Raw genomic sequence first — 26889 nt, forward strand, 5'->3', positions numbered from 1 at the left:
GGTGTATTTTTCCATTTCGCCTACTTTACGGCTACGATCTTGTGTCAACTAACACCCGTCTCCGCCAGCGATGACAAGACACGATGTACTATCGAAGATGGCCATGATATTGACCATCACGGACCAAACAAGTGAAAACGACAAATAGAAGATCGTGACCCCTCCCAGCACCTTGCTTGAACCACCAGTGCGCAGGAGCTCTTGAGTCTCTTTCTTTTGCTTGGGTAGCAAGAGCAAAAAGACCCAGGATACTACCATCGCAGCGTATGCGATGATCATCGTGTAGGTGATGTCCATATGGATCGAGTAGTCGTCCTCTTGCACCCTGTCGTTCGTGATGTTGAACGGGTTGTCGATGATAACAGTCAGCGACGTAGCAAAGGGGGAGGCGATACCCGAGATAGTACTCATAAGTCCATACATGGCTCCTTCGTTACCTTCTCCAACGAGCTCCACGATGACAAGCGTGCTGATCATAAAACTGATACCATTGGGAAGTTGAGCAACAATGGGTGGGCCAAGCCAGAACCACTGACTGCGGTAGACGTTCCAGACGATGATGAGGTTGCATGCGCTGTCGATAACAATGAGGATGATCCCTGTGATCACAATCATCCACCGCCAGTTCCAATGTAAGCCCCACTTGGAGGTTGCCATCATCCCGAACATGTAGAAAAGGTAGCTGAGTGCGTCTCCCAATGTACTGTTGATTGGCGTGACGTTCACCATGTACGACTGAATGGGGGAGTAAGCTGTGTATGAGATATCACAGATCAAGCTGTAGAAGAACAGGGCCGCGATAACTTGGTAGACGGCCCGCTTACAAATCTGTCGCCACAATTCCACCATGTAGACCTTGAAGTTAGGGGCGGCCGGAAGTCTGTCCTCCTGAATGAAGAACCAGGTTATCGGGATCGTCGGCGCTGTAAGAACGGTGAGGATCGCCATCATGTCGGGAAAGTTCAATGAGAAGTCGAAGTCGCCACCGTATTCTTCGCCGTTGAAGCAGAAACCAACGAGTAGATAGCTGATCACGGTCACGAACGTCTGCACTGTGTAAGTCATGGTTTGAAGCTTGCCTCGCCTTGCGAAAGACTCTTGTTGGGCCAATCCCGCCATAATGGCATCCGCACAAGCGTCTGATAGCACGTAGCCAACAGCCGTGAAGAACATGAGCATGACGTACTTCCCACCCTCTGACGGAGCGTCATAATTGATTCGGGCCTCGATTTCAGGCGTGTACTCTGAAGCATCCACATCTCGATCAGAGGCGTCAGTGTAGTACGGGTCTCCAATCGGTAGGCAAGCCATCACCAAAAGCATGGCCACCGAGATGGTCCAGCCGATCACCATGTACGGGCGGCGCCGATAGCCGAAAATGGGGAAGCAGTCAGAGATTATTCCGAAGAACACCTTGAAGCTTGACGGGAGCGACACCAACGTCGTCGCAGTAGCCACTTGAGCACCGCTGCAGTTGAGGTACATCTGAAGGAACGGGTATATTGTGGACGGCAGGACGCCCGCGATGAAGCCCACGACCGCGTACTGGTACAGTAGCCCGATGTTCGCTCTGCTAGTCATCACCGGCTCGCCTCCGGGACGGAGTGCACCTTGATCCGAGTACCCACTTTGCTCGGGAGTTTTTGCGCCGACATAGCCCCCTTCCTCGAGGTCTTTCGACCTGGAGCTGGCACTGAGCATCGACAAGCGCACTGCAGTGTCAGGCTTCTTGGATGGGAGAGCCATGTTGGTCTTGTAAATCGTGGACGGCTGAGAAAATTGATCTGTGAGAGCTCCAACATCGCTCGGTGGTGCAGACTGACTGGCGAAGATAGGTAGGCCCGACCGGCGCTTCCTTGAAGTGTCAGAGAGGTGACACTCATGTCAAGAGACACTCATGTCAGGTGAAATTCGGTGGTCAACCGCGTGAGCCAGGTCGCCAACTCTGTGCGTGTAGACGAATGGACATCTTCGTGTTTGTTTGCTCCGATTTGATACGCGCTTGCCAGCTTCACGTTCATTATCGAGTGAAGCAGGTTGCAAGTAGCCACGCATACATGCCGCCCCAACTAGCTTGCTTTGGGGTGGAAGCGCATGGTCGCCATGATGGTGCCGTCACAGGTATCTGCAAGCAGGCAGAAGAGTGCGATAAACTGTGCCAGGTAAGCGCGTGGGGGGAGCAGTGAACAGCCTATCGACGAAGCAGTGGCGCGTGGCCGACCTACCGATGAACCAATTGCCTTGTAGCAGACGCGTGTCCAATGACCATACGTACCACCACCATAGGGACAGCTTCGACCGCAACCGTGATAAGTCGGGCATCTATTGACTGCGCAGATCCCTTCCACTTCGTTTTGAGACGAGCGCTGTTGTGCGTAGCAGGCGATACAAGTACCGTTCCGATGGATAACAAGGTGGCGTACTCTGCTGAAAGTTGCATCGATTAGATTGGTACTGTCCTTGACGCAACTTCAGTGCGGAGACTCGACCGACATCGATCAAAATCGAGACAGTAGGTCTCCTTCTTGGCTTCAATACGGAACCTGCACCTGAACACACTGCTCCACACCAGGGTACTCGGGCAGCTCCAAATTGAACTCCTCCGCCAGTGACCTAACAAGCAAATGATTAGCATTGCAATCCGCGCAGAGTTGTGGGGCTCATCTAAACGATAAGAGGTTCTACTTACTTCGGCACGAAGCGTCCACCAACGTAGTGAACCTTTCCAGGTCCAGTAAAGTGCTTCGCGCAAAGCTTCGGCGCTGTCAGGGAGATCAGCATCTGCGGCTCCAAACCTACGCCATCTTCATTTCCTGTTCATTCACAAACCCATCCACATCGGTAACAATTAAAAAAGCAGCCGTTCGGAGACGTGCATGGTGGCCGAACCTTTCTCAACATGCCACCCGGACGGAATATCGATCGACACGATCGGTGTTTGGCATTTCTGAAGCGTTCCAACGACATGATCAAACGGCGGGCGGATGGACCCCGAGAAGCTGAACCCGAAAATGCCATCGAGGATCAGGTCGTACGCTGCATCCACCGACGACCTGCCAGGTGCACAAGCAGCAAGCACGAGTCCACGTACTCGTTAACACTTCGAAAACACCACAGCCAACTTACAACTGCACGCACACGTCCTGAATTTGCTCGATGAACGGAATCTGCAGTTGCTCGCACTGCGTCACCAGCCCCTAATGGACGCAACACCAACGCACCAATATCTCCGTAAACACCCATCCACCACTATCTCCACTCCTAACCATCTCCTCACCTGAAAAAGGGGCTTCGCACTGCGCTTCGGGTACAAAATACTCGGCGAGTATCCGAAATGCTGCCCCCAAAGCGTTAATTAAACCCACCCACCCAATATATAGACTGCCACCCACCCAATCACCCACTACACGACACAAAACTACGCACCACCAAATGGCGAGCTGCCACCAACGCATCGCCTCTAAAATACACAAACACACAAACCCGTGGTCAATCACCCACCCACCCTCAATCACCCTCTCCCCACTGCGCACCCATTGTTGCCCGGCCCAGCCACCACCAGCACGCGCTTGAAGCCGGTCGACTCTGAGGCCTTCGCAGCGGTGGGGAAGTGCTTGCCCACGGCCGCAGCCACGCTGAGCCCCGCCAGCTCCATGAGCTGGTCAATGGAGAAGCCGTGCGCGCTGCTCATCAGCAGCTCGTCGAAGCGCTGCGCCTCGCGCTGCCCCAGGAACTTCATCATCTCTGTGGACTATGAATCGTATCTGAGATTCTCAGATATTCTCAGATACGTTTTGGAGACTATTTTTTTTATTGGACTAAAAAGTATTCTAAATAGTCATGGACTATTAATAGTCTCTTCTCAGATACCTGTTGGAGACTATTTTTTGGGATTGGACTAAAAAAGTAAATAGTCGGGAGACCAAAAGCGCCGAGGATCTTCCCCCTCGCAATCCAAATCTATTGAGCCCAGGCCGGAGAAGAGGACGAGATGTTCCGCAACCAGTACGACACGGACGTGACGGTCTGGAGCCCGCAGGGCCACCTGCACCAGATCGACTACGCCATGGAGGCCGTGAAGCAGGGCAGCGCGTGCCTGGGGCTCACGTCCAGCAAGTTCGCGGTGCTGTGCGGCATCAAGCGCCAGAGCCTGGAGCTGGCCGAGCACCAGAAGAAGGTCTTCAAGATCGACGAGCACTTGGGCATCGCCATCTCGGGGCTCACGGCCGACGCCCGCACGCTGGCGCGCTTCATGCGCACAGAGAGCCTCAACCACAAGTTCGTCTACGGCAGCGCCATCACCGTGGGGCGCCTGGTCTCGGACGTGGCCGACAAGAAGCAGGAGTGCACGCAGTCCTACATCCGCCGCCCCTACGGCGTCGGGCTGCTCGTGGCGGGCGTCGACGTACGTGCTGAACGCCATTAGGCTGCTACTAGAGAGAGGGGGGGGAGAGATATCCTGATATTGTTGTTGCTGCTGCAATTTCTGTAGAAAAAAGGCGTGCACCTGTACCAGACGTGCCCGTCGGGCAACTACTACGAGTACAAGGGCATCGCCATCGGCGCGCGGTCGCAGTCGGCGCGCACGTACCTGGAAAAGCACTTCGAGAGCTTCCCCAACTGTGCGTGAGCTGGAATTTTATGCCCTAGAGAGGGAGGGGAGAGAGGCTGACAGGAGTGTGCTATTATTTCTGTGGTGTGCTGTGCTGCAGTGGGCAAGGATGAGCTCATTCACCACGCGCTGCAGGGCGTACGCGGCTGCCTCCAGGGCGACCAGGAGCTGACGGCCAGCAACGTCACCATCGCCGTTGTGGGCGTGGACCAGCCCTTCCAGATCATTGAGGGCGCCGAGCTGCAGCCTTACGTACGGAGATGCTGGCGAGTCGTGTTTGTTTTTATGGTATTCTAATGATGTGAATGCCCGTGTGACCCGCAGATCGACGCCGTGGAGGTGTCTGATGTGAAGGAAGACGAGGACGGCGATGCTAAGATGGAAGAATAAGCGCGAGACTGAGCAATTCTTAGCCCAGCCTTCGGTTCGAGATCGTGAAAAAGATTTCGGCTAGGTGGACGTTTCCACCAAGCAGTTCTCATGGTTTAGCCAGGCGGGCGCTTGCTGTGCCTCAATGGATCTCTCGCGTATCTAGCTCTCATAAAAGCTAGCTAGCAAGGAAGGGAGCAAGCAGCAGTGACAGCGCAGAACTAACTTCCTGCGGAGAGAAACACGCAACCAGTTTGAAAGACAAGCCGGCGGCTATTGGCAGCGTCTCATTCTTCTACGCGGAATTGACTTATTTTCGTCATTGTGCTCATTACTGACGCTGAGCATTTTTGCAGGTCTGAGCTGGCGCGGCGTGAGATTGGGTATTTATAGGAAATGCCAAGATTGACATTCCTCGCGTTGATATTTAATCCGGAGATTGTTGTGATCAAATTGCCGGCGACAAGATGGAGGCGAAGGCAAGCGCGGACGAACGGTTCTACACGCCGCGAAGCTCAGCCAGGCGTGGATACTCAAGCGCGAGTTCCGAGGACGAACGCTTCGTGTCACCCCGCGAGAGCGCGCGCTCTGTCTCGTCCGATGACAACGAGTATGTCACGCCACGCGAGACCGCACCGGTCGTTGCTCACGCACCTCGAAGCGCAAGCATCTCTGCAGCTGCCCTATCATCCACCGCTGTTTACAAGGACGCGGCCTTTCGCGCTAGTAGCAAGCACTTACCTGTAGCCGACCCCATATACGACGCGTTCGACTACAAGCAGCACCGTAGTGGGAGCATATCAGAGCTACGGAACGCTGCACCACCTGCAGATGACTACGACCTGTTCTCCGCCGCGCGACACAATCGTTACGACTCGGTCGTGTACATGTTGGATCAAGGTGTGCCGGTGAACTCGAGGGATTCATTCGGCAATACTCTGCTGTCCATCGCCTGTCAAAACGGACTCAAGCGTGTCGCCAAGCTCGCGTTGCGTCGTGGCGCCAACATCAACAGCCAGAATGTAAGTGCTTGGATCTCCTCCCTCCCCGAAATGAACGTCATGTGCGGGATTGCTCACTTGACGCGGATGTTTTCGTTGCAGAACCGAGGGAATACGGCGCTGCACTTTTGCTTCGCATACGGCTACGGCGATTCGCTCGGTGCCTACCTCATCTCCAAAGGGGCTGACACCACTATAGAGAACGACGATGGCACGGTCTGCTACTACGGTATCGCCCAGAATTCTGTGCGCAAATGAACACACCAAAACGAAAACATAATATAATAGAGCTCCTGCCGGATTTAAATACAAAGAGACCACGTTGTTGGCGTCACCAACTTGGCAACACAATTTATTAAAAAAAAACTTACCCGAACGTTGTGAACTTTTCAGCTTTATTTTTTTGTAAACTGTACCTCTTTTCTGGTACCCAAGTTCCGACGACTTCAAAAACAGCCAAAAAAAAGTTCGAGAAGAGAGACCGACATGGTGTGTGAGCGGCTTATCGCGTCCCCGACGCAGCGTACGGACGACCCGATGGACGGACGAAGCCGCGCAGCAAGCGACGACTCCGACCTCGAAGAAGGTGCGCGCAATTCCCGTCCATTCCGGCCGAAAGCTCGTTAAATACCTTATCGTAGCTCCTCACCCCTCGATTTCTCTGCCATCTTGCTCCCTGCTGCATTGCAATTGTGGCAATTAATTTATGGCAGAAATGATGCGCGTGAACGTCTTCGACTACGAGTGGAGGCGTCAGATGCACGTGGGAGACCTGGTGGACGCCCAAAACGTGTTCGGGAATTGGTGCCCGGCCAGAGTTCTGCAAGTCGCGGACGGCGAGGTGCTCCTGCAGTTCCTCAACATGCACGAGTCGTGGCGACAGTGGCTGGTAGTGGACTCCGGTCGACTTGCACAATCTGGCACTAAGGTATGACTGGGAGGAGGTGTTAGTGTTTCTACGGGATTTTTTTTCTTGTGCTCACGTCTTTTTTTGATTGAATTGCAGGCACAGAACGACAGTGTGCCTGTGCGTCAGGCACAGCAGATTGAAGTGCGTCCTGGTGGAGGGAACAGCAGTCTGTGGAAGGAAGCTTTTGCCGTGAGAGCTCGTGGGGGAACTATGCTAGTGCGATATGCTGGACGCGACCAGAAGTTCGACGAGTGGATTCAGTTCACGCCTGCGACGGTGGCACCTGCTGGCGAGCACTTGCAGCTCCGAGGACGCGGTAGCGCATTGGAGCAGAGGAAGATGGCTGTGGACGCACCAAATGTGACTCACCGCCGTGTGATTCAAGCCCAAAACCCGAGATTTACACACTACCGTGACTCGCTGCAGACGACGTTGGGACTGAGAATTTACGATATTGAGGGGGATGGCAATTGCCTTTTTCGATCGGTGAGTCATCAGATATATGGGGACGATAGCCACCATGCTATTGTTCGTGCTGCTTGCATGGACTATATGGAGAGTGAGAAAGAGTACTTCGAGCCGTATGTGGTTGGTGATATGGCTGCGTTCATGCGGTATTTGCGCTACAAGCGGCGTGATGGCGTGTGGGGAGACGATCCGGAGCTACAGGCTTTGTGCGAGCTGTACGACCGACCTGCCGAAGTGTTTGCCTATGACCCAGTGCAAGGCTTTCGGAAGCTGCGGTGCTTCCACGAGAACAGCACGCTTTCACGTAGTAGACCTCCCATTCGGTACGTTCGTTCAAGAATTAGTATACAAGTCTCTGTATGTGCCCCTAACTTGTACGATGGCTGCAGGTTAAGCTACTACGGAGGGGGCCACTACGACTCTCTGGTTGGCCCCGATCACGAAGCGAATATGATTCGAGAGACGCCAGGTCAGTGGGAACAGCGGCATATTGGTTACTCCCATCGGATCAACTCGCGTGAAACACGCAATGATGTTGTCGGTGTGGAGCAGCAGGTGCAGGCCCAGTCTGACCGCGAGCGCACAGAAGTTGAGCAGCTTGAACAGATTCTCATGGTAAGCCCGTTTAGTTGTGGTGACGTTTAGGCCTTATTAGCTGACGTTCTTGGTAATTGTAGGTTTCACGAAACGAGTTCGATGCCATGGATGCAAGCTTAGAGGAGACGCTCAAATTGTCACTCGCGGAGCATGGTGGCGAGGCTTCACCAGCACAAGCTAGCCGTGAGCGCGACGATATTGAAGAGGCAACACGAGAAAGTGAGATGGCGGCAATTCAGGCTGAGCTATTGGCAAAAGCGAAGGCCGAGTCCGAGGAGGAGCAGATGAAGAGTGCCATCCAAGCATCATTAGGTGGTCATGCGCTGGTGAACGACGGAGACTTCGATGCGCAAATGTCGGCGGCAATCCAGGCGTCCCTCGGGGAGGCAGGTGCTGGGATAAGTGTTCACACAACTGGTGGCGACAACGGCTACGATGAGCAATTGCGTCGGGCGATGGAGCTGTCTGCTCAAGAGTATGCACCTCCAGCGCAGGCATTTGGTCTGTACGAAGACGAATCGGTCAACACAGATGAAATGGATGAGCTGCAACGCGCGATCCAAGCCTCATTGGAACGATCCTGAGAACACCAGAATACAGCAGTTTTGGCCCAGGCAAATTCAGGAACATACGAACATGTGCAGAGTAATCCTGTACTCCAGGATGGATTCAATACAACACATCGCACTACGCACCACCACTGTCAAGACGAACACGTATTCTTCCTACCGGTAGCTGTTTGATTTGTATTCTCATGCTTCAATGCAAGAGCCATCAACCTGTGCTTCATATTTTCCTCACAGATTAGCTTCGACGTACTCGGCGATGCGCTGCTCCATGTAAATTCGATCTTCTAGGTGACGTGGCGAGTGGCGCTCGCCCGGGAAGAGCAGCAATTCGTAATGCTTTCGTGCGTTGATAAGTGCCGTGATAAGGCGAGCAGTGTGACGGAAGTGCACGTTCTCATCAATCAAGCCGTGAATAAGCAATAGCTTCTGCCCGCTCTGCATGTTGCCCACAGCTTCCATGACAGAGCCTTCCCGGTAACCTGCAGGGTTCAACTGCGGTGTCGACATGTAGCGCTCCGTGTAGCATGTGTCGTATCCATCCCAACTAGTCACGGGTGCACCGGCAATAGCGAGCTTGAAAGTCTCAGGGGCCTTCATGAGACTAATAGCCGACATGTAGCCACCGTAGCTCCAGCCATAAATTCCCACGCGATCCTCGATCGTGATGCCTTCGTCAACAAGCTTTCGGACAGCATCCTGCTGGTCTAGAATCTCTATAGTGCCCATGCAGTGCTTGATGGCGCCTTCAAAAGCTGAACCACGACGGAAACTACCGCGGTTGTCGACCTTCAAAACGGCATAACCCATATCACGGAATCGCTGAGCTCGCATATCAACCGTCATCGCCCACATGCGCGCGACACGCTGTACGTGGGGACCACCATATACGCTCACCAGCGTGGGGTGCGGTCCGTCACCGTAAATCTTGGGGTCAGGCAGGTACACAGCTCCATACAATGTTTCCTTACCATCGCGGGTCGGAACTGAAATAATCTTTGGCACGCACAGCTTCCCCTGAGCTTGCAGAATCGCCACACGCAAATCCTCCTGTTCGGTAGTCAGAGGATATGCGGAGTCCTGGATTCCCTGGAAGAGCGCAGCACGTTCAGGGGATGACGGAGCTGGTGCTTCCGCTGCCAAACTTGGGTCCGCCGGTTGAATCGGCTTCACTGCCGCAATTTGAGCTTCCGAGGGCACGGCGCAAACCAGCGCACGCGGTGGAGTCGTCGTGTTACTGTACACGTCTACAAACATGCGGCAGCTGCTATCCATGACGACGCTGTGCATGCCTTCGGCAGCAGTAAGTCGTGTCGGAGAGAGCGGCGGGTCAGTCGTGGGAAATAGCGACGTCACGTACAGATGACGCTCCAGTGGCGAATCGACAGTGCCGCAGAAGTAGACACGACCCTGCGCCAAGTCGATGCCCTCGACAGACTCCACGCTCCAGTTTCCATTCGTCACAGCGCCAAGCAGGCGAGCTCCCGGTGCTCCAGCCGTGTATTCGTACAAGTAAAGGTGCATGAAGCCGCAGCGCTCGGACCCCCACAAGAACCGGAACGTGTTCTTGCTCTCAGCTTCAATGTTGCGGAAGAGGTAGCTAGCGTTCACCCACACGGAGTTGGTCTCGTGGACCAGCGTCGTGGCGCGCCCCGTGTGCACGTCGAAGCGCAGGAACATGACCTCCGTCTGCAGTCGATTCAGCCTCTGCACGCCGAGCGACTGATCGGGCAGCCAGTTGACCCTGGAGATGTAGAAGTCCGGGTCCTGGTTCACCGCCGTGAAGTCCATCCACACGGGTGTGGGGAACTCCTGCTGGTGGTGAGCGTGTGCGTGTGCGTGGAAGTGCAGGCCTCCGTGCTCGTGCTCGGCGTGGGGCAGTCGGATGACGCCCAGGCGTCTCTTGGGGTTCGCAGCGCCCGCGAAAGGATAGCGATGGTCCTCCTCCGCGGCGTCGCCCGTGGGCTGCTCGCCGCCCGAGTGCATGATCCTGAACTTGGGCACGTGGCTCTCGTCGATCTCCTCGAAGGCGAGTCTCGAGCTGTCCGGAGACCACCAGAAGCCGCGGAAGCGGCTGAGCTCCTCCTGCGTGAGGAAGCAGGCCAGGCCGTTGGACTTGCCGTCCACGCCCCTGGCGCCCGTGGTGACCTGCACGGCCTTGTGGCCGCCGTCCGTCACGTGGCTCGGGACCACGTACAGCTCCTTGTCCTGCACGAAGGCCACCCAGCGCCCGTCGGGCGAGAACTGCGGGTCGATGGCGCCGCCCGCCGCGCCCGTGGACGTCTTGTCGAACAGCAGCTGCAGCGGCGCCCCAGGCTGCTCCTGCACGTACAGGTCGCCCTGCAGCGGGTACAGCAGCCGCTGCGCGTGCGGCGACGGGTTCCAGGCGTACGACGTGATGCCCACGCCCATCTGGCGCTGGCGCTCGCGCCGCAGCTTCTCCTCCAGGCTCAGGTTGCCCTCGGTGTTGCCCTGGTTGGGCGGCGCCGCCAGCAGCGACACGCGGCGCGAGGCCACGTCCAGCGCGTACAGCTGCCGCGACAGGCCGCTCTGGGCGCCGGGCGCGTGCAGGAAGGCCACCACGCGGCCGTCCGGGCTGAAGCTCACGTTGGCGGGGGCGCTGAGCCCCGGCGCCGGCATCTTGGCCACGTCCTCGAGCGCGATGAGCTCGCGCGCGGCCATGGGGGACGAGAGCGAGGGCGAAGGCTTGAAGCTTGGGCGGATTCGGATCTGGTCAAAGGGGGAGGGAGCCTGTCAGTGCAGCGAGGGTGAAGACCTGCGGGAAATGATACGGAAGAATGGAAGGTTTGGGTAGGATTTGGATTGTGGGGATTGATATCCTGTGAGAAAAGATTTAAGGGGGAAGAAGTGATTGGCATCGATTTGCACGGGCTTATCAGATCGACGTCTTCAACTAGGAGTCTACTTGGTCTACTTGGAGGTCGCTGACACTGTCGAACTGCGCTAGGATGGCGTCCAGCTCGCCGGTGAAGGCCTGTGATGGACGTGGGAAGTTTAGTTAGAAATTGTACATCTGGGTGAAGAATGCACGGTGGAACTTCAATGTTTACCTGGACATCGACGATGTTCATGTCTTGATCGGGGGGTGGGAATGTCGATAAACAAACAGTTAGTGGAGTGAAGGGGATCACTAGTGCAAGCATGATGATCCTTTTTACCTAGTTCGTTGTCGTCCGTCTGGAGCTCCTTCAGCAATGCCTCTTGGCGCTGCTTCACGTTCAGCTGGAAGAGTTCGTTGCGCAGTCGCGACAGTGCCAGCCCCTCGGAGTCACTGTTGTCCTGCAAGGCCTGTTCGACTCGAGTAGCTTCGGATTCGTCTAAGGCGGTTCTGAATGCAGTGCGCTGGTGTGGGCACGAGTTAAAAACCCGGCCGCTAGAAAAAGAAAAAAATCCGCAATGAATACCTCGAGTTGATACGCCTCGGCTTCTTTTCGGAGTTCGAGTGTCTGAGCTTCTCGGTCTCGTTGCTGCCGCTGGTGTTTGAGCTACGAATTATTTTACAAAGTCTTGAATATTTGATAATGGGGTGGAGTGGACAACGATGTTGTAACGTACCTCAAGCTGCTCTACAAGATGGTCATCACAAGTGGTGGGGTCCTCCGCAGGGGTAGCACGATGAAGTTGGGCCTTTTCAGCTTTCTGTTAGCATCACAAATCATGCTGAGTAAGATACCTCAATTGTCTTCTCTGCATTACGCCTTACGATTTTGCTCAGGGCTTCTTGTGTTTCTTGATCTCGAGACTCTTTCCACGCTCGTAAGTCGTCGATAGCTTTCCTCATCTAGCAACAATCACAACAACAAAATTGTTGGTAAGGCTTAGAAATCACGGCAGAGCATCCCAAACTTCACAGAGAAAGCGCACCTCCTCTAAAGTCTTGTCCGCAATCGAGCTCTCGAGGTCCAGTGCTTCCACCGCGCTTTCAAGGTCTCTATCATCGTCGTCGTCGATAAGAGTTCTTCTACCAGACGATCTCCAGTTATTGTCACCCTCCGCCGCTGCCAACGTACAATCACTTTCAGGGGTGTCTTCTAAGCATGTGGATTGCTTCAACTTGAAACTTTCTGTACAAATCGATTTGGCGGAACTGTCGATGATTTGATTTTCCTCGCCGCCATCTTCATCGTCAGTTCTGGGCGTGGATCGGCGAGAATTACCCCCAATCGGTGGAAGTGAAGGTGACGCTCTCACCGGTGCGTTGATAGGACTGATGATAAGTGGTGGCACGTGCCGAGGGTGCCGTCGATTTTGAGACGGAAACAATTTTCGCTTCAACGACGCAAACTTACTGGTAGGAGCAGGTACAGCACTATTATCTTGTAGATTGACAGCGTGCTTCCATGCAGTAGCGTCTTCAGCTCGACTGTCGTGTTCTGGTGTATCACCATTCGCAGCCTTTACATCCTCAGCAGTTGATCGGAAGAGCATCTATACACCGAAAACACAACCAACCATCACCAACAATTCACCAAAGCACGCCTACTCCAACTGTGCCTCACCCGAATCAACCTCCTGCCCTGCCTTGTCGGCTGTGACTCCGGCGCATGGGGATCCTGCTGTCCCTGGTTCATTTCCACAGCCAATCGGGTTGACAACCAAGAAGAGCTTAAAGCGCAGGCATCACCACCACCAGAACTCGATGGTGTATTATTATCCGACCGATACACCAACGGGTCGCTAAATTGAGCGCTCAACCGTCGAGCGACCCAACCGTCCGGATCCACACGAGGGGACGCGACCCCAAAAGATCGCGGGGCTCACTCGTCGCGAACGGCTCTTCAGCGCAGGCGCGGGGCGCAAGATCGCGCGCCCGACCGGTGTCGCGCTCTCGGCATTCGGCAAACCACGGCCTGGAGGCAACGATCCATTGGACGAGCAAAGGAGAGGAAGTTTCGGACGAGTGAGCGACTATGGGCGGCAGACGCAAGGTGTTCCTGGCGTCAGGGCTCCTGGTGTTGGTCGTGGCGCTGCTGAGCATCCCAACGACTGCTGAGTGCCCCAATGGTTGCTCGGGCAACGGCGCCTGCATGGCCAAGGACATGTGCAACTGCTACAAGAACTACCAGGGCAACGACTGCATGGACCGCACGTGCCAGTTCGGATACGCGCACGCGGACACACCCAAGGGAGACATCAACATGGATCAAGACCGACAGACGCCGAATTGGATTCTCACGAACTCGCAGCAGGCCCCCGCCGGCACGTACGAGTACTTCAACCCGGACGCTGGCACCAGTGAGGCCCATTTCTACATGGAGTGCTCGAACAAGGGACTGTGTGATCGATCACTGGGCACGTGCACTTGCTTCGACGGATATGAAGGTGTGGCGTGCCAGCGTGCAGCTTGTCCTAACAAGTGCAGTGGGCATGGAACGTGCGAGAGCCTCCGTGAACTGGGACTCAAGGCTCCTGGAACCCTCTTTGGCTATCCCAGTAATGTGAACCAGCTCACCTACGACCTCTGGGATAGTCGAGTCACCTACGGCTGCCGTTGTGATCCGTGGTACGAAGGCTCTGACTGCTCGCTGCGCTCGTGCAAAGTTGGAGTGGACCCGATGTTCCTGTCGGTGGGGTCGGCCACGTTTGCGACCTTCGCTTTACATGCTTACGTAGCCACTGGCTCGTGGACTGCTGATTTGACCACCGGAGCTCCTCTAAATTACGTGCGCCTTCGGCTGTTTGATTATCTTGGAGAATCTTACATTACCGATCCGATCCAGATATTGAGTGATGCAGCTTCTGCTGATGCAACTACGAATGCGGCCTCAGTGACTACAGCGATCCAACAAATTCCGAACGAAACCTTCAGAACGGTGCTTTGTGAACCGACGAATGCTAATGTTGGTGACTACCTCGCTGGGTATTTATCCACTCGGGCGGCGACAACAACTGGTATGTCCGTTGTGTGCCAGTTCACTAATAACCCTGGCAGACTCCGTACCCCTGAAGTCGCGGCCATAGGCTTTAAGGGCGTCACTGATCCGACACTTATGATCTCAAAGGTGTACATGATCGAAAGTGGCACGGACAATGAGTGGTTCACGACGACGCAATCGGCCATCACTGTGACTAGTGTGGGTGCTACTCCGTTCACCGCTCTCACGGTTGTTAATCCTGGGGGTGCTACAACCGAACCGATTACGTTGTTCAAGCTCGGACCACACGTTGTAGTAGGACAACTCACTGCCGCCACAACTATTACGCTAACCTACGGAATCACGCATACGTTACCGTCGGCCGCCCCACGTTTTGACGTTCCGTCCGGGTCCGGAATGGTGGTGACACAACTCGTTGTGGCATCCGCTGTTGCCCTTGGTGCCAATGTAATTTCTGTGACGACGAACCCTTCTTTTGCAACTGGAGATCTCATCTTCTTCGAGAACCAGTTTTTCAAGTACGCCTCCGTCGTGGTAAATGGAGCTAACTGGGACATCACCTTGAACAGACCATTTTCTGGGAACTCGAAAAACGGCGGTGCGAACACTGTCCTTTTGGTTTACAAAGTCACACCACCGGCAAAAAGCAATCAGTACAACTACGTCTCTCCATGCTCCGGTCGCGGTCTCTGCGGCACCCAGACGGGCGTCTGCGCTTGCTTCAAGGGCTACACCAACGACAACTGTGACACCCAGAATATCCTCGCGCTCTAGGCTTCAAAAGCAAGTGATCGGATGGATCGTCAAAGCTGGCATGAAGAGGATATCATCAACCTTAGGTGCAAGAGGACGAACGGTAGTACAATCGCCGTCAAAACTGTAGCTACCGACATTCTAATTGAGACCTTCGCTGACTTTACTCGTAGATGCCTTAGAATTGGTATTGCCTTTTATCTATGTCAGCGTAAAGGGTTGGTTACTTCAACTACAAATAGGCTGCTGTGCGGCTGCATTCACGAAAAGAATACTGCGTCTTGCATGGTTTCTTGAGCATGCGCTCTTCCTCCTTTGGCACTCCAGCTACCACGAGGCCACCCTACGATAAATGGATCTGTCATTTATCTAAGAACGAGCTGCATGCAGCCACCTGTGAGTATGATCGAGTTCGCGGGCATTTTCAAGGACTCAACTTCGATCGATTCCGAGATACAGTGGTAATCGAAGCACTAGCGGGCTTCCCAGAGTACTTCGCGCAACGCCTTTTTCGTGAGTGGAACGTGAGCGGCGATGGAGAGCTATCACGCTCAGAGTTTATCGCGGCTGCAGCAGCAGCAGGCAAAAGCTTGCGGGGTGATCACATCGAAATGGTCTTTCGAATGATTAGTGCGAATGGTGATGGTACCAATGTCTCCAGATCCGATGTAGCACGTTTTCTCAAATGCTTTGATCCAGGTCCACATTTTATGGGTATTGATCGCAGAACAACTAGTGTGGTAAGACAGTCATGGGCTGGTGATAAGTTCCTCCGCATGCTGTTTGGGTCCTCGACCACGGAAAGGCTCACACTAGAAAAACTTGGAACAGTGCTGGGGTCTAGCACTGCGTTTGATGCTTTCATCGAATGGATTCCAAACCTCGGTGCGAGGCTGCTATGCCCCCAGGATGACTTCGTGCCACATGCTGCTGTTATTCAAAGGTTTACTGACTTTAAGCTATTTCATGTTCGAAACGCTATCTCACTTAAGCAACGAGAGGAATTCCGCAGCGAATTGCGTACTATTCTTTTCATTCTATCGACAGAGTCCCCAAGCCTGACATCAGCATATATCATCGATAGATTCCGTGATGTACTTGACGAAGATTCCCTCATAGACACGATCGTAACAGCATGGAATATTGCGAACGCAGGCAAAGACCTAAATTCATCAGAGAAATTAGAGGCACCTGCTGTCCGCGAAGAGTTCAAGCTTTTTGTGTTGGGATATTGCTGCGCACATGCGTCAAGCGTTCATCAAGTTTATCGCCTGCTTTTCGAGCTTTTCGATGAAGACAGATGCGGGCAGATCGAGGTTGAGCAGCTGAGTGCCTTCTTGCAGCTTGCAGTGGATCTCAGTCCAATTGACAGTGAACGTGAAGCTAATATCATAATTAGGAGACGTGGTAGATCTCATTCTCCCTCACTGTCGCCACCACCTTCGCCACATGGACTATCTATCACTCCTTCTGGAAGCCCACAAATACTATCGTTGCATCAATTCATCGAAGTGGCGCAGGATCTACCCGGGTTTTCTCTTGCTGAGATAGAAACCGCCTTCCTGCTCTTCCATATCAAACAACACGGTTCTCAAATCCGTAGAGATAGTTCTCCTGACATGATTGGTGATGATCACTTGTTACTCATGAACTTGTTCGACGACTATTTCTCGGAGGAAACAGCGCAATCGTTTGCCTTCTGTCTGTTGAGTCCTAAAGAATGGCAACAGCTTATGAATGGAATAATGAGGTGTCCGAACGATTTATCTGCTGCACAAATCTTGCATCAGGAAGCGATCGAACTCCCATCTGGTCATATGATGCTGACATTACCAGTCTGGTTGTTGACATCGTTTTGGTATGGAATGAAACCACGTGAGTCGTTGAAGTTCTCAGCCAATTGGGCTTCAAGTATCCATCTCTATCGAGGAGACCAAAGCTTTTTGCATGGGTTTTGGATTCGTATCTCGATAAACTTCACTAGCTGTGACGGATTTGAAAGAGTTGCTACAATTCCGCAGGTGATTGCCTTTGAACAATGTAATGTGCGAAGCGTGTTGAATGCTGCTCTATCCCAGAAAGGTTGGGGAGGACATGATGAAGAAGAGACCTCGGGCGTAACCACCATGTGCCAGTGTCAGGTGCTCATTGCACAGCGCAACGATGCAGGCGAGATCAAAACCCTGATTCAACAGGGAGATCCGATGATCATATCGCAAGATCAATTGATGATTCCCCTGGGATCGATATTTCCATCTCTGTTCTCGTCTTGGGTTTTCGGAAATTTTGTTAACGACGGCAATCGCTCGTTCGAACTCCGCTTTTCTGTCGTCGAAATTGAACCGCAAGATGATAGCGTACAAGTGGAAGGGTTAACGGGCATCAACCTGCCGTGCAATGCCATGGAGTCAACAACTTCAACTTTTTTCAACCAATATGCATCCTGGTCGACTGGTGCAATTCCCCGGGGCCTGATCAACTTGGGTAATACTTGCTTTATGAATGCCGTCATCCAGTGTTTGGCTACCACTCCACTACTCCAAGCATACATAATTGGAACAGAGCATCGACAAGAATTTATCTCGTTGCATTCTCCAGCCGCATCTCGTAAAACTACAACGCAGCCTGCGAGCAACTCACTCATATGTACTCTTAGAGAACTGTTTGTTGGAATGCATCCGAGAGGGCAGGGGATTGCTAATGACGAGAGATCACTTTCACCAGCGAAAGTGCTGGGAGCCTTGTCGACTCACTCTCCACACATGTTCGACGGAACCCAGCAAGATGCCCAAGAGTTTTTAGTGTGCCTGTTGGGTTTTCTGGGTGATACACTGAAGCGGAGACCAACCCACACACAAAACGGTGAATCACACATCCTGTCGCCACGAAGTCATACCGTGCTGACTAACCTTTTCAAACCGAAAGACGACAAGTCCACAACGGATAAACTCTCATCACAATTATGCGTTGGAGACAGCAATGGTCGTCATGACCGGGTTGTGGCAACAGAGTGGTGGGTCTCACATATTGTACACGAACCCTCGGTGACTAACATTTTGTTTTCGGGACAATTCAAAAGCGCGCTGATTTGCACTCGTTGCACGCATCAGTCTGCAAGATTTGAGCCGTTCTCATCACTTCAATTACCACTGATAGAAGACAACACTAATTTCCAAGCGTCAAACGAAGGCCAACGATATTTGGTGGTGATCATCCACTTCGCGGAGTCGTCCAGAAATTCGGTTGGAGCGCGGGGTCCCGTTCGCGCGGTGGTGCAGATAAATGATCACTCCACAGTTGGGGATGTGATAACACGGCTCACTACTTTCCGATCAAAGCCCGGATCATGTGAATATATTGTTGGGAGATTTGAAGAGTATACCATTCAGAATTTACTGGTGAGCGACAGAACTGAAGACCAGATAGAAGACCAGACGCCAGCGAGCGCGCTTCCGAGCCCTATGCATGCATTTGAGGCTTTCAACATCACAGGTAGTGGTGACGATACCGTCACCCCCACATCCGAGAGCACTAAAGTATATGTGCGCTTTGTGCATCGCCAAAGCTTCCTGGTGCCATTTTATTGCACGACCCCGACTCGTCAAGCCCTTTGTGGATCACCATTCGTGTGCTCCTCAATCTGCGGAGCACTGACAGGTCAGGCACTCCATCAAATGGTGCTTCGACGATTTCTTTGTGGTCATAACTCGCGATCCAAGCCTCGCTCGAGCAATACCAACTCATTCAAACGTCAAACGGAGGGCTCCGCTCATCATTACGCGCCAACGTTCTCGCTTCGTCGTGTGCGAGACGATGGTATCGCCTGTAGCCGCTGCCACTGGGGTACAGGTTGTCGTGGTTGTTTAATCCCACCCACCGCGACTGCTGCGGAGTTACTTGATCTCGAAAATTGCGCAACCATTTCGATCGACTGGGATACCCAACTTCATCCTCAATACCCTTCAGCGTTCTGGTGGTTGCAATCCTACCCCACACGCGATCACTCCAGCTACATCCACTATCTCCGCACAAAGACCCACCCCCTCACGAAAAGCCTCCAGTCTCTCTGCAGCACCGAGCACCTCGACGCTTCGTGCTCTCAGTGCCAGCAATCAACACCTCACACCAAGCAACTCTCGCTCTGGAGTCTGCCCCCAGTGCTCGTCCTCCAACTCAAACGCTTCGAACTCTGCACCACGAACGGCAATTATCAATGGAGGAAACTCTGTCACGACGTCGATTTCCCCGTGCGCGGCCTGGACCTCCGCGATCTCTTGTCCCCCATTGACGGTGGACACGACGACTCGGAGCCTTGCACCGATCGCTGCTTCGTCGACGCGCTGGACCCTCGCGTCCGTCTCGGCATCGAGTACCTGCAGAATGAGCTCAACATCCCGCTGAGCTCCGCGTCTCGCAGCTGCACCAAGTACGACCTCTATGCCGTGGTGAACCACTGCGGCCGCGGGATCAGCTCGGGGCACTACACGGCGCACATCCGTCGGCCGGACGAGAGTCGCTGGTGGTTGGCGGACGACACCGTTGTGACCCCATTGCGCGAGGACGAGCTGAGTCCATCAGCCACCGCCTACTTGCTCTTCTACGTGCGTCAAGACATCGCCTCGGGTGCCACGGAGCTCAGCGACTTATTCCCCACCGAATCGGACTGACCAAGTTGCAGTGTGCAACAACAACCTCGAAATGGCTACACATTCTAAGCACCTGATATATCCCACATACATTCCCCAAGTACAACCCACTTAGCCCCTTTTTTTTGCGCTTTGTGCGGTCTCCATGTATCGCTGGACGTGTCTCAATACACTCAGCAATAACCCAGAGGGTCGAGAAGCTCCGCTAAGTGTGCGCAGCTCTCTCTCAGCATGGGGGCGACGCGGTGCGAAGGCCTCGTGCGTATCCGCGAGCGCGTCGCATTCCAAGCGTCCTCCGGTGTCAAGGAGGACGCAGCACGGTCCTTTTCGTCGTCGTCGTCCTCCTCCTCCGGCCGCCGCTCCGCCAGTCGCCTGAGCGACGACGTTTGGTACTTTTGCGTCTGCCGAGCGTCCGCCGCGGCGCTCGAGTGGTTCACGGTGGACGCCGGCACGGAGAGCAGCGACGAGGAGGACGCGGCGGCTCCGTCCTCCAGCTCCGGTGGCGCCGTGCTGCTCGCCAGCACGCGCGTCTCCAGCGTCGAGGCAGTGGACGGCGAGAACGTCAAGCTGCCCGATGAGGGGGACGACGCAGAGGACGCAGACGCGTTTGGCTGCCTGAGATTGGACGACGCAGAGCGCAAACGACTCGAGCGCTGCTCGTTCTACGTGGAGGACGACGAGTCCGGGATCGCTCTGCTCATTGAGACGGAGTCGCAGGAACAGAGAGACCAGTGGGTGCAATTCCTGAGTGGGCAATTGTCACGGGGGGAGGAGGAGCCAGATGGAGAGCAGGAGCAGGTTGAACAGGAGGTAGAGGAAAGCGACGAGGCGCAGGAGGCGGGAGAGGACGTCGTGGAGGATCTCGAGTCCCTGCACTTCGCTGCGTCAAGGTCGTCCATCTCCGTGCGGTCGCTGCTGCACCAAGGCAAGTCGGAGAATTTGATGGAGGAGGAGGACCCGTTCGGATTGCTGTCGCTGACGACGTCGGCGTTGAGTTCCATGGCACCGGTGGACAGCCTTGGTTCTCCCGTGAAGGGGACTACGGGTAGCGCTGCGCCTGGCATGTTTGCTATGGATCACTTTGAGCTTGCAGAGGGGAATGGACACGCTGAAGAGATTGAAGACACAGAGGATGGCGATGTCAGCGTTGCCAATACGGATTTTGAGACGGCGGCGGACACTGTGGTCGATCCGTCATTGTTACTGTCGTCCGGGAGGCAGCAAAGCGAGCGGTTGCGTGAACGCTCAACAAGCAATGTTACGGACCCGCTCAGCTCCAGTGTTATTCGAGAGTCTTCTGAAAGTATGCGAAGCCGACGCCATAGTTTGGGGTCCGTGTTTGGCTCCACGCCAAAACTAACGAACGGATGTCTGCGCTGTAGTAAACGATTCGGCAGACTTATCCATACACCCAAGGTATGCGCGTCCTGTTCACATCGGTTTTGTCGCGATCACTGCTGCCAGTGGACAGTGCTGACAACACCTGAATCAATCACACTACCCGTTCGTGAGCTTGTAGGATCCCAAGTTGGGACGAAAGCTACCCCCGCATCTGAGCAGAAACGCGTGTGTATGGATTGCCTAGTGCGACAGCAGTTGCTGACCTCGCTACAAGAAGCTGGTGTTTATTACGCTTCCGCAGTCGACGAAGCCGGCGGATTGTCGCGACTTGTGCGCTGGAAATATTTCGACCAGGGCCCAAAGCATGATATCGAGACTCACATACGCGCTCGAAGTCTCGGCCCTTTGAGTCTGCTCTCGGCGATGTTCAAGTATCGACAGCAGCCGTTCATGTTTGTGGTGGTACTTGCGCAACTCGTGCACAATGTCGAGAACTGTATGGATACGATCGATTTCTACTGGCCGCAGTTCTTGCAATGGGGCTTCGTAAACCTCCCTGATGCTTCTCCGAGTGTCCGTGCCTTCTACCTCTTCTTCCTGGCAGCCACTGCCCGTCGCAGCGTGCATCTCGCCGTAAAGGCAACATGGGAATGCATTGCAGCACACTGGGACGCAATGGCAGGCGGGCTTTATAAGCGTGGCAACGGGATTGTGGTAATGCTCTTCTTTGTTACAAACGTAAACTTTGGCGAGCCTCGGAGCGTGTTACCTCAATTGCTATTCCCGCAAGCACCCCTCAATCAGCGCGAATCATTTGAACGACTACTGGAACAACTGTACGAATATGTTCGTCGGGCGTATGCTGCTTCACAACGTGAATCTCCTTTCTTCGAATGGCTCCTCGCGCGGAGCAAAGAGGAAATTATGGCTAGCTCTCGTAATGTTCAGAAGCAGCTCCGTGCTGGCGACGGGTTTTTGGACCCATTCCCGTTGGATTACCACGAAGAAGCGCAGCTCATGATACTGGAGCGTCGCAGGTCAGGTACTCAGCATTTGGTGGAAACAAAGCAGCGATTGTGGAACAAGCCTGCTCAACACATTTTCAGTGATGAAGTGCGGCTCGTGCGCTTTCTCGTGGATCTCTGTACATATTTGAAAGAAAACATATCTGAGCCTTCACAGCGGAAGAAGCAACTGCCAGTCCTGCTGCAGGAGATGCTGCGTGGCAAGCACATCCGACCTGAGGCTGCATTGCCATTGTCGGGAACTATGGCTAGACCTCATCGTGTGGTTAATGTGCTCACGGACGAAGGAACAGTCTTCTCGACGAAGGCCCGTGCACCGACGCTAGTATTCTTTGAAATTATCGCATCGTCATTGGATCCATGCGATAATAAGCCTTCTGTGCCGGAGGACCTCGATGTTCGATCAAGTACCGACGGTAACCTGGATGCACTGGTGGATGCAGCAGTGGAAATGGGCAGTGAACTGGAAGGTTTCCTGGCTCCTGAGCAGCAGGAAATTATTAACTACCTCGATGGAGAAGTCGTCGGTACCTACGTAGCAGATTTGATTCCGGCCATCCGAAGCGAATCTCATGCTTCGTTACGGTCATCGATCTCCGAAGATCTTGACGGACTAAATCACGTGCTACCCGCTGGTTGCACTCCGCTCAGTGAGAAGGTTGGTCCCGGCGTGTTCTCCGACGATGAAAGCGATGGTTTTGGTGCAGAAGAGGTGGGTGATGACAGTACGGATACGAACGATAGCTTGGACTCAGCGAACTCATCACAAGCCAGCAAGTGTCCATTCTTCGGAGAACGTTTTGCTGATACCCAGAAACGTATTCGTGAGGAGAGTGCATTTGCACGCTTTGACGGGTGGGCACTAGCTCCGGTCATTGCGAAGAGTTTCGATGATATGCGTCAAGAGGTATTCGTACTACAAGGGCTCAAGTTGTTCCAGCTTATTTTCCGCAAACACAATCTCAATCTGTGGATGCGCTACTACAGCATCGTGTGTGCAGGCAAAGACTGTGGTTTGCTAGAGGTGATCACAGACGCTCAGTCTCTGGATGGTCTCAAGAAGAAGGGCAAGAAGCTCAGTGGAGTAGGCACAGCACTGCCCAAAATCTTCGATCGGGCGTGTGGGCGAGACCCCGTTACGGGTGAACACGATCCAGTCCGACTGGAAAGGGCTCGCGCGAACTTTATCACCAGTATGGCGGCCTACAGCCTCTTCTCCTATATCTTTCTAGTGAAGGACCGACACAACGGCAATATTATGTTGGACACGGAAGGCCACGTCGTACACATCGATTTCGGTTTCGTGCTGGGCATCGCGCCAGGCAACACCTTCAGTCTCGAGACAGCTCCATTCAAGCTCACGCCAGAAATGGTTGAGGTCATGGGTGGCGAAGGATTTGATCGCTACCGGCAGCTCGTGGCCCAAGGTCTACTTGCTCTACACCTTGAAGCACCGCAGCTTCTGTCACTCGTGTACTTGTCATCCAAAGACTCGTCCTTCCCGTGCTTCCAAGGTCGATCGCGCGCTCGAATTGTACGGAGGTTGAGTCGTCGTTTGTGTATTGGATGGAGCGTGCAAGATGTCGAGCGGACAGCCGCTCGCATTGTAGACAAGAGTAATGGACACCGCGGCACAAGACAATACGACTGGTTCCAGAAGATTTCCAACGGCATTTTGCCCTAGAGAACTCCAAGTTACAAATGGTGATGAGTCCAGTCGAATGATGCGCAGTCGTGGAGTTAGGGAGCGACTCCGTCGTGAATACCCTGCAGTGAGTGCTGGCAGCTAGGGAAGCTGCAATCTCGTTGTTTATAACTTTTGTAGATTCTGTAAAAAGCAAAGAATGGATAGAAGCTTCTACAAAAATGTATAACTGGGGCAATTGCACCAGCATTATTCCTACCAGCCAGGGACAATTTCTTTGAGCGACTCACGTCACACAGCGGCTACCTCAATGACGCCGCTTCTTGGAGTGCGATTTTTTTTTCGAGTCACGGTCGCGGCGGTGGCGGTGCTTGCGGTCTTTCTCCTTTCTGTCCTTGTGTTTTCTCTTCGACGAGCTCTTACGCTTCTTGTCCTTCTTCGACGAGCGTTCCTCGCTGTCTGAACGTCGACGACGTTTGCTGCTCCCACGCTCGGAGCTAACACTCGAGCTCCGACTGTGGCTGCGGCTGCGTCGGCGTTTCTTCGCAGACTCGCGGTTCCTACGCGAAGAGCTACGACTGCGACTGCGTCCACGACTAGCGCTGCGGCTTCTGGACGGAGACCTCTCTCGACGATGCCGTCCAGCACTGCGGCTGGGGCTATTGGATCGGTCCCGACGTCTCTCCTTACGTTCGCTCGGGCTGCGACTGCGGCTGCGGCTTCGGCTGCGTCCGCGTGATGACGGACGGCGTGATGACGATCTCTTTTCCTTCTCGTCTTTACTCTCCTCTCCATCCTCGTCACTTGAAGAATCCTGCTCACGAAAAGATAACAACAACAAGATGACATAAGAACGTCGATAGACAACATCAACATCGACGCGACACTTACCGAGGACGAAGACGAGTCCGAGTCCGACGACGCCACACCTTTCTCCGCCACACCCAAATGGTTTCGACACTGGAACGTCAAATGCCCCACCATGCCGCACTGAAAAAGCAACAAACAACGTCAGCAACCCCAGAAAAATAAGCCAAAGCTGCCCTTCCGCACCTTTTTGCAGGCCCCGCGGACATCGTTCTGCAGGTCAAAAACATGAACAAGAACAGCACAAAGTTAAGAAAATATTCCCTTCCCCTACTCTCATTTAACAGAGATACACACCGATTTATTGGAGAGCTTGGCCAGCGCCATGAGGCCCTTGGCCTGCTCGTAGGACGTCTCGGACGTCTCCTGCTTCTCGTCCTCGGCCGCGTACGGGTCGTAGCCGATGGTGTCCTTCCAGATGCCCGTCATCTTCAGCGCCGCGCTGCTGTGCATGCGGTTGTTGTGCGGCATGCGCACGCGGCCCGCGGTCGCCGGCATGCTCGCTCCGTGGTCTTCTTACCTTCGACCTTAAAGTCTCTGCTAAATGCGCTTCCCGTTCTGGATAATTAGGAGCGTGCAAAAAATTCGCGGTACTCGACTCATTTGGAAACTGCATGACGTCAGTTTCGCAGCGCGCACCGTCTCCTCCCCCAATCTGCAACATACATTTCCCAAGTCAAATCGACAGGCGTTCGAACGGCACAATGGGACAAAGAAATCACTCACTCTTCTCTATTTCACACACTCACACCTGAGCCCATTATCGAATAACACGCCGAGTCCGCACGAAACCATCCAAGAGCTCCCGGGTGCTGCCGCATTATGGCTCCTACTCCCTCCGTCTCGTCGCCCGAGATGACGCCCAATGATAACAGCCACCTCGGCGTCGTCGTGGACGGCCCGGACGCCGCGACGCCGCCGCCCACGTCGCCCGTGGCCATCGTGCCGCGCGAGGAGCCGACGCCGCCGCTGCGCCGCGCGCCCGTGTCGCTGCCCCGCCAGGTGCAGGAGTGCACCATGCAGCGCGTGCTCGTGACGGGCGGCGCCGGCTTCATCGGCATCCACCTGTGCCGCCGCCTGCTGGAGCAGGGCCACGAGGTCATCTGCCTCGACAACCTCTTCACCAGTCAGCGCGCCAACGTGCTGGAGCTGCAGACGCAGTTCCCCAACTTCGAGTTCGTGCGCCACGACGTCACGGAGCCCTACGCCTGCGAGGTGGACCGCATCTACAACCTGGCGTGCCCCGCCTCGCCCGTGCACTACCAGTACAACCCCATCAAGACCACCAAGGTCTCGTTCATGGGCGCCATGAACGTGCTGGGCCTGGCCAAGCGCGTCAAGGCGCGCGTCTTCCAAGCCTCGACCAGTGAGGTCTACGGCGACCCGGAGGTCTCTCCGCAGGTCGAGTCCTATCTGGGCAATGTGGACTGCACCGGCGTGCGCGCGTGCTATGATGAGGGCAAGCGCGTGGCCGAGACGCTGTTCTTCGAATACCACCGCACGCTGGACGTGGACATCCGCGTCGCACGCATTTTCAACACGTACGGCCCTGGCATGCACCCGTACGACGGACGGGTGGTGAGCAACTTCATCATGCAAGCGCTACAGGGCGAGGACATCACTATCTACGGCTCGGGCAGCCAGACCCGCTCGTTCTGCTTTGTGGACGATTTGGTGGAAGCCATCTTGCGCTTCATGGACTGCAAGACGTGCGTGGGCCCCATGAACCTGGGCAACCCGCACGAAATGACTATCCGCGAACTGGCTGAGATGATCATCCGACTCACAAATTCTCGGAGTCGCCTGGTGTTTCGGGACCTGCCCAACAACGACCCGAAGCTGCGAAAGCCAGACATCACCCTTGCCAAGTAAGTAACGTGCCGTGTACTGGCTGTTGTGAGGTGTTGATGTGGCACTCATCATTGCTGTTTCTTGTTTGCTTTTTCGCAGAACCCACTTGGATTGGAATCCCCATGTCTGCATCGAAGAAGGGCTTATGCGCACCATCGCATATTTCCGGGACTTGGACCTGTCCAAGTATAAGCGACCCACAAACAACACGGCGCATCGAAGCAGCCAGATGGCGAACAAGGCTAAAGCTAATGCCGTCGACTCCCAAAGCTAGAATCACCACCTTTGGTCCCACCGTGTTCACGGATAGAGCCCAATTCGCCGCATACTCGCTAGACGAG

General features: G+C 54.4%; 13 protein-coding genes across 14 annotated transcripts; 8 read left to right on the forward strand and 5 right to left on the reverse strand.

Moving 5' to 3' along the window:
* Positions 1–48: 48 nt before the first annotated feature.
* IUM83_07160 (Folate-Biopterin Transporter (FBT) family) lies at positions 49–1701 on the reverse strand (the record flags this gene model as incomplete). The annotated part of the gene is made up of 1 exon (XM_067931428.1): positions 49–1701. The coding sequence occupies one exon, from the start codon at positions 1699–1701 to the stop codon at positions 49–51; it is 1653 nt and encodes a 550-aa protein (XP_067780251.1).
* Positions 1702–2069: 368 nt separating this feature from the next.
* On the reverse strand, positions 2070–3742 carry IUM83_07161 (YjeF family domain-containing protein; the record flags this gene model as incomplete). The annotated part of the gene is made up of 9 exons (XM_067931429.1): positions 2070–2153; positions 2226–2240; positions 2550–2613; positions 2690–2813; positions 2890–3053; positions 3139–3197; positions 3278–3337; positions 3427–3460; positions 3534–3742. 9 exons carry the CDS (start codon positions 3740–3742, stop codon positions 2070–2072), a joined length of 813 nt encoding a protein of 270 aa, XP_067780252.1.
* A 249-nt stretch (positions 3743–3991) lies between these two features.
* Positions 3992–5002, forward strand: IUM83_07162 (Proteasome subunit alpha; the record flags this gene model as incomplete). The annotated part of the gene is made up of 4 exons (XM_067931430.1): positions 3992–4405; positions 4493–4622; positions 4713–4864; positions 4937–5002. The coding sequence occupies 4 exons, from the start codon at positions 3992–3994 to the stop codon at positions 5000–5002; spliced, it is 762 nt and encodes a 253-aa protein (XP_067780253.1).
* A 446-nt stretch (positions 5003–5448) lies between these two features.
* Positions 5449–6240, forward strand: IUM83_07163 (otu ovarian tumor-like cysteine protease; the record flags this gene model as incomplete). The annotated part of the gene is made up of 2 exons (XM_067931431.1): positions 5449–6003; positions 6085–6240. The coding sequence occupies 2 exons, from the start codon at positions 5449–5451 to the stop codon at positions 6238–6240; spliced, it is 711 nt and encodes a 236-aa protein (XP_067780254.1).
* A 228-nt stretch (positions 6241–6468) lies between these two features.
* IUM83_07164 (OTU ovarian tumor-like cysteine protease) lies at positions 6469–8541 on the forward strand (the record flags this gene model as incomplete). Its single annotated transcript, XM_067931432.1, has 5 exons — positions 6469–6568; positions 6696–6910; positions 6989–7683; positions 7750–7975; positions 8038–8541. The coding sequence occupies 5 exons, from the start codon at positions 6469–6471 to the stop codon at positions 8539–8541; spliced, it is 1740 nt and encodes a 579-aa protein (XP_067780255.1).
* A 213-nt stretch (positions 8542–8754) lies between these two features.
* On the reverse strand, positions 8755–11205 carry IUM83_07165 (putative dipeptidyl peptidase; the record flags this gene model as incomplete). The annotated part of the gene is made up of 1 exon (XM_067931433.1): positions 8755–11205. The coding sequence occupies one exon, from the start codon at positions 11203–11205 to the stop codon at positions 8755–8757; it is 2451 nt and encodes an 816-aa protein (XP_067780448.1).
* A 232-nt stretch (positions 11206–11437) lies between these two features.
* Positions 11438–13115, reverse strand: IUM83_07166 (Dipeptidyl peptidase 8; the record flags this gene model as incomplete). Its single annotated transcript, XM_067931434.1, has 9 exons — positions 11438–11518; positions 11595–11617; positions 11703–11886; positions 11949–12029; positions 12100–12183; positions 12248–12325; positions 12409–12542; positions 12834–12972; positions 13044–13115. 9 exons carry the CDS (start codon positions 13113–13115, stop codon positions 11438–11440), a joined length of 876 nt encoding a protein of 291 aa, XP_067780256.1.
* Positions 13116–13454: 339 nt separating this feature from the next.
* IUM83_07167 (Teneurin-1) lies at positions 13455–13986 on the forward strand (the record flags this gene model as incomplete). The annotated part of the gene is made up of 2 exons (XM_067931435.1): positions 13455–13866; positions 13979–13986. 2 exons carry the CDS (start codon positions 13455–13457, stop codon positions 13984–13986), a joined length of 420 nt encoding a protein of 139 aa, XP_067780257.1.
* Positions 13987–19429: 5443 nt separating this feature from the next.
* IUM83_07168 (Ubiquitin carboxyl-terminal hydrolase 5) lies at positions 19430–19840 on the forward strand (the record flags this gene model as incomplete). Its single annotated transcript, XM_067931436.1, has 1 exon — positions 19430–19840. The coding sequence occupies one exon, from the start codon at positions 19430–19432 to the stop codon at positions 19838–19840; it is 411 nt and encodes a 136-aa protein (XP_067780449.1).
* A 210-nt stretch (positions 19841–20050) lies between these two features.
* IUM83_07169 (Phosphatidylinositol kinase (PIK-I)) lies at positions 20051–21338 on the forward strand (the record flags this gene model as incomplete). The annotated part of the gene is made up of 3 exons (XM_067931437.1): positions 20051–21122; positions 21202–21235; positions 21332–21338. The coding sequence occupies 3 exons, from the start codon at positions 20051–20053 to the stop codon at positions 21336–21338; spliced, it is 1113 nt and encodes a 370-aa protein (XP_067780258.1).
* A 746-nt stretch (positions 21339–22084) lies between these two features.
* IUM83_07170 (phosphatidylinositol kinase (PIK-I)) lies at positions 22085–23869 on the forward strand (the record flags this gene model as incomplete). 2 transcript variants are annotated; one of them, XM_067931438.1, is made up of 3 exons in its annotated part: positions 22085–22897; positions 23000–23699; positions 23781–23869. In XM_067931438.1, 3 exons carry the CDS (start codon positions 22085–22087, stop codon positions 23867–23869), a joined length of 1602 nt encoding a protein of 533 aa, XP_067780390.1. The 2 variants fall into 2 exon arrangements, with proteins under 2 accessions (XP_067780390.1, XP_067780391.1); XM_067931439.1 differs by having other exon boundaries at positions 22085–23699.
* Positions 23870–24137: 268 nt separating this feature from the next.
* Positions 24138–25195, reverse strand: IUM83_07171 (CAX-interacting protein 4; the record flags this gene model as incomplete). The annotated part of the gene is made up of 5 exons (XM_067931440.1): positions 24138–24289; positions 24578–24644; positions 24722–24820; positions 24884–24910; positions 24995–25195. 5 exons carry the CDS (start codon positions 25193–25195, stop codon positions 24138–24140), a joined length of 546 nt encoding a protein of 181 aa, XP_067780389.1.
* A 324-nt stretch (positions 25196–25519) lies between these two features.
* On the forward strand, positions 25520–26822 carry IUM83_07172 (UDP-glucuronic acid decarboxylase 1; the record flags this gene model as incomplete). The annotated part of the gene is made up of 2 exons (XM_067931441.1): positions 25520–26565; positions 26648–26822. 2 exons carry the CDS (start codon positions 25520–25522, stop codon positions 26820–26822), a joined length of 1221 nt encoding a protein of 406 aa, XP_067780388.1.
* Positions 26823–26889: the final 67 nt, after the last annotated feature.

The sequence above is a fragment of the Phytophthora cinnamomi genome (genome assembly GCF_018691715.1).
Source record: "Phytophthora cinnamomi strain GKB4 chromosome Unknown Contig127, whole genome shotgun sequence".
Lineage (NCBI taxonomy): Eukaryota > Oomycota > Peronosporomycetes > Peronosporales > Peronosporaceae > Phytophthora > Phytophthora cinnamomi.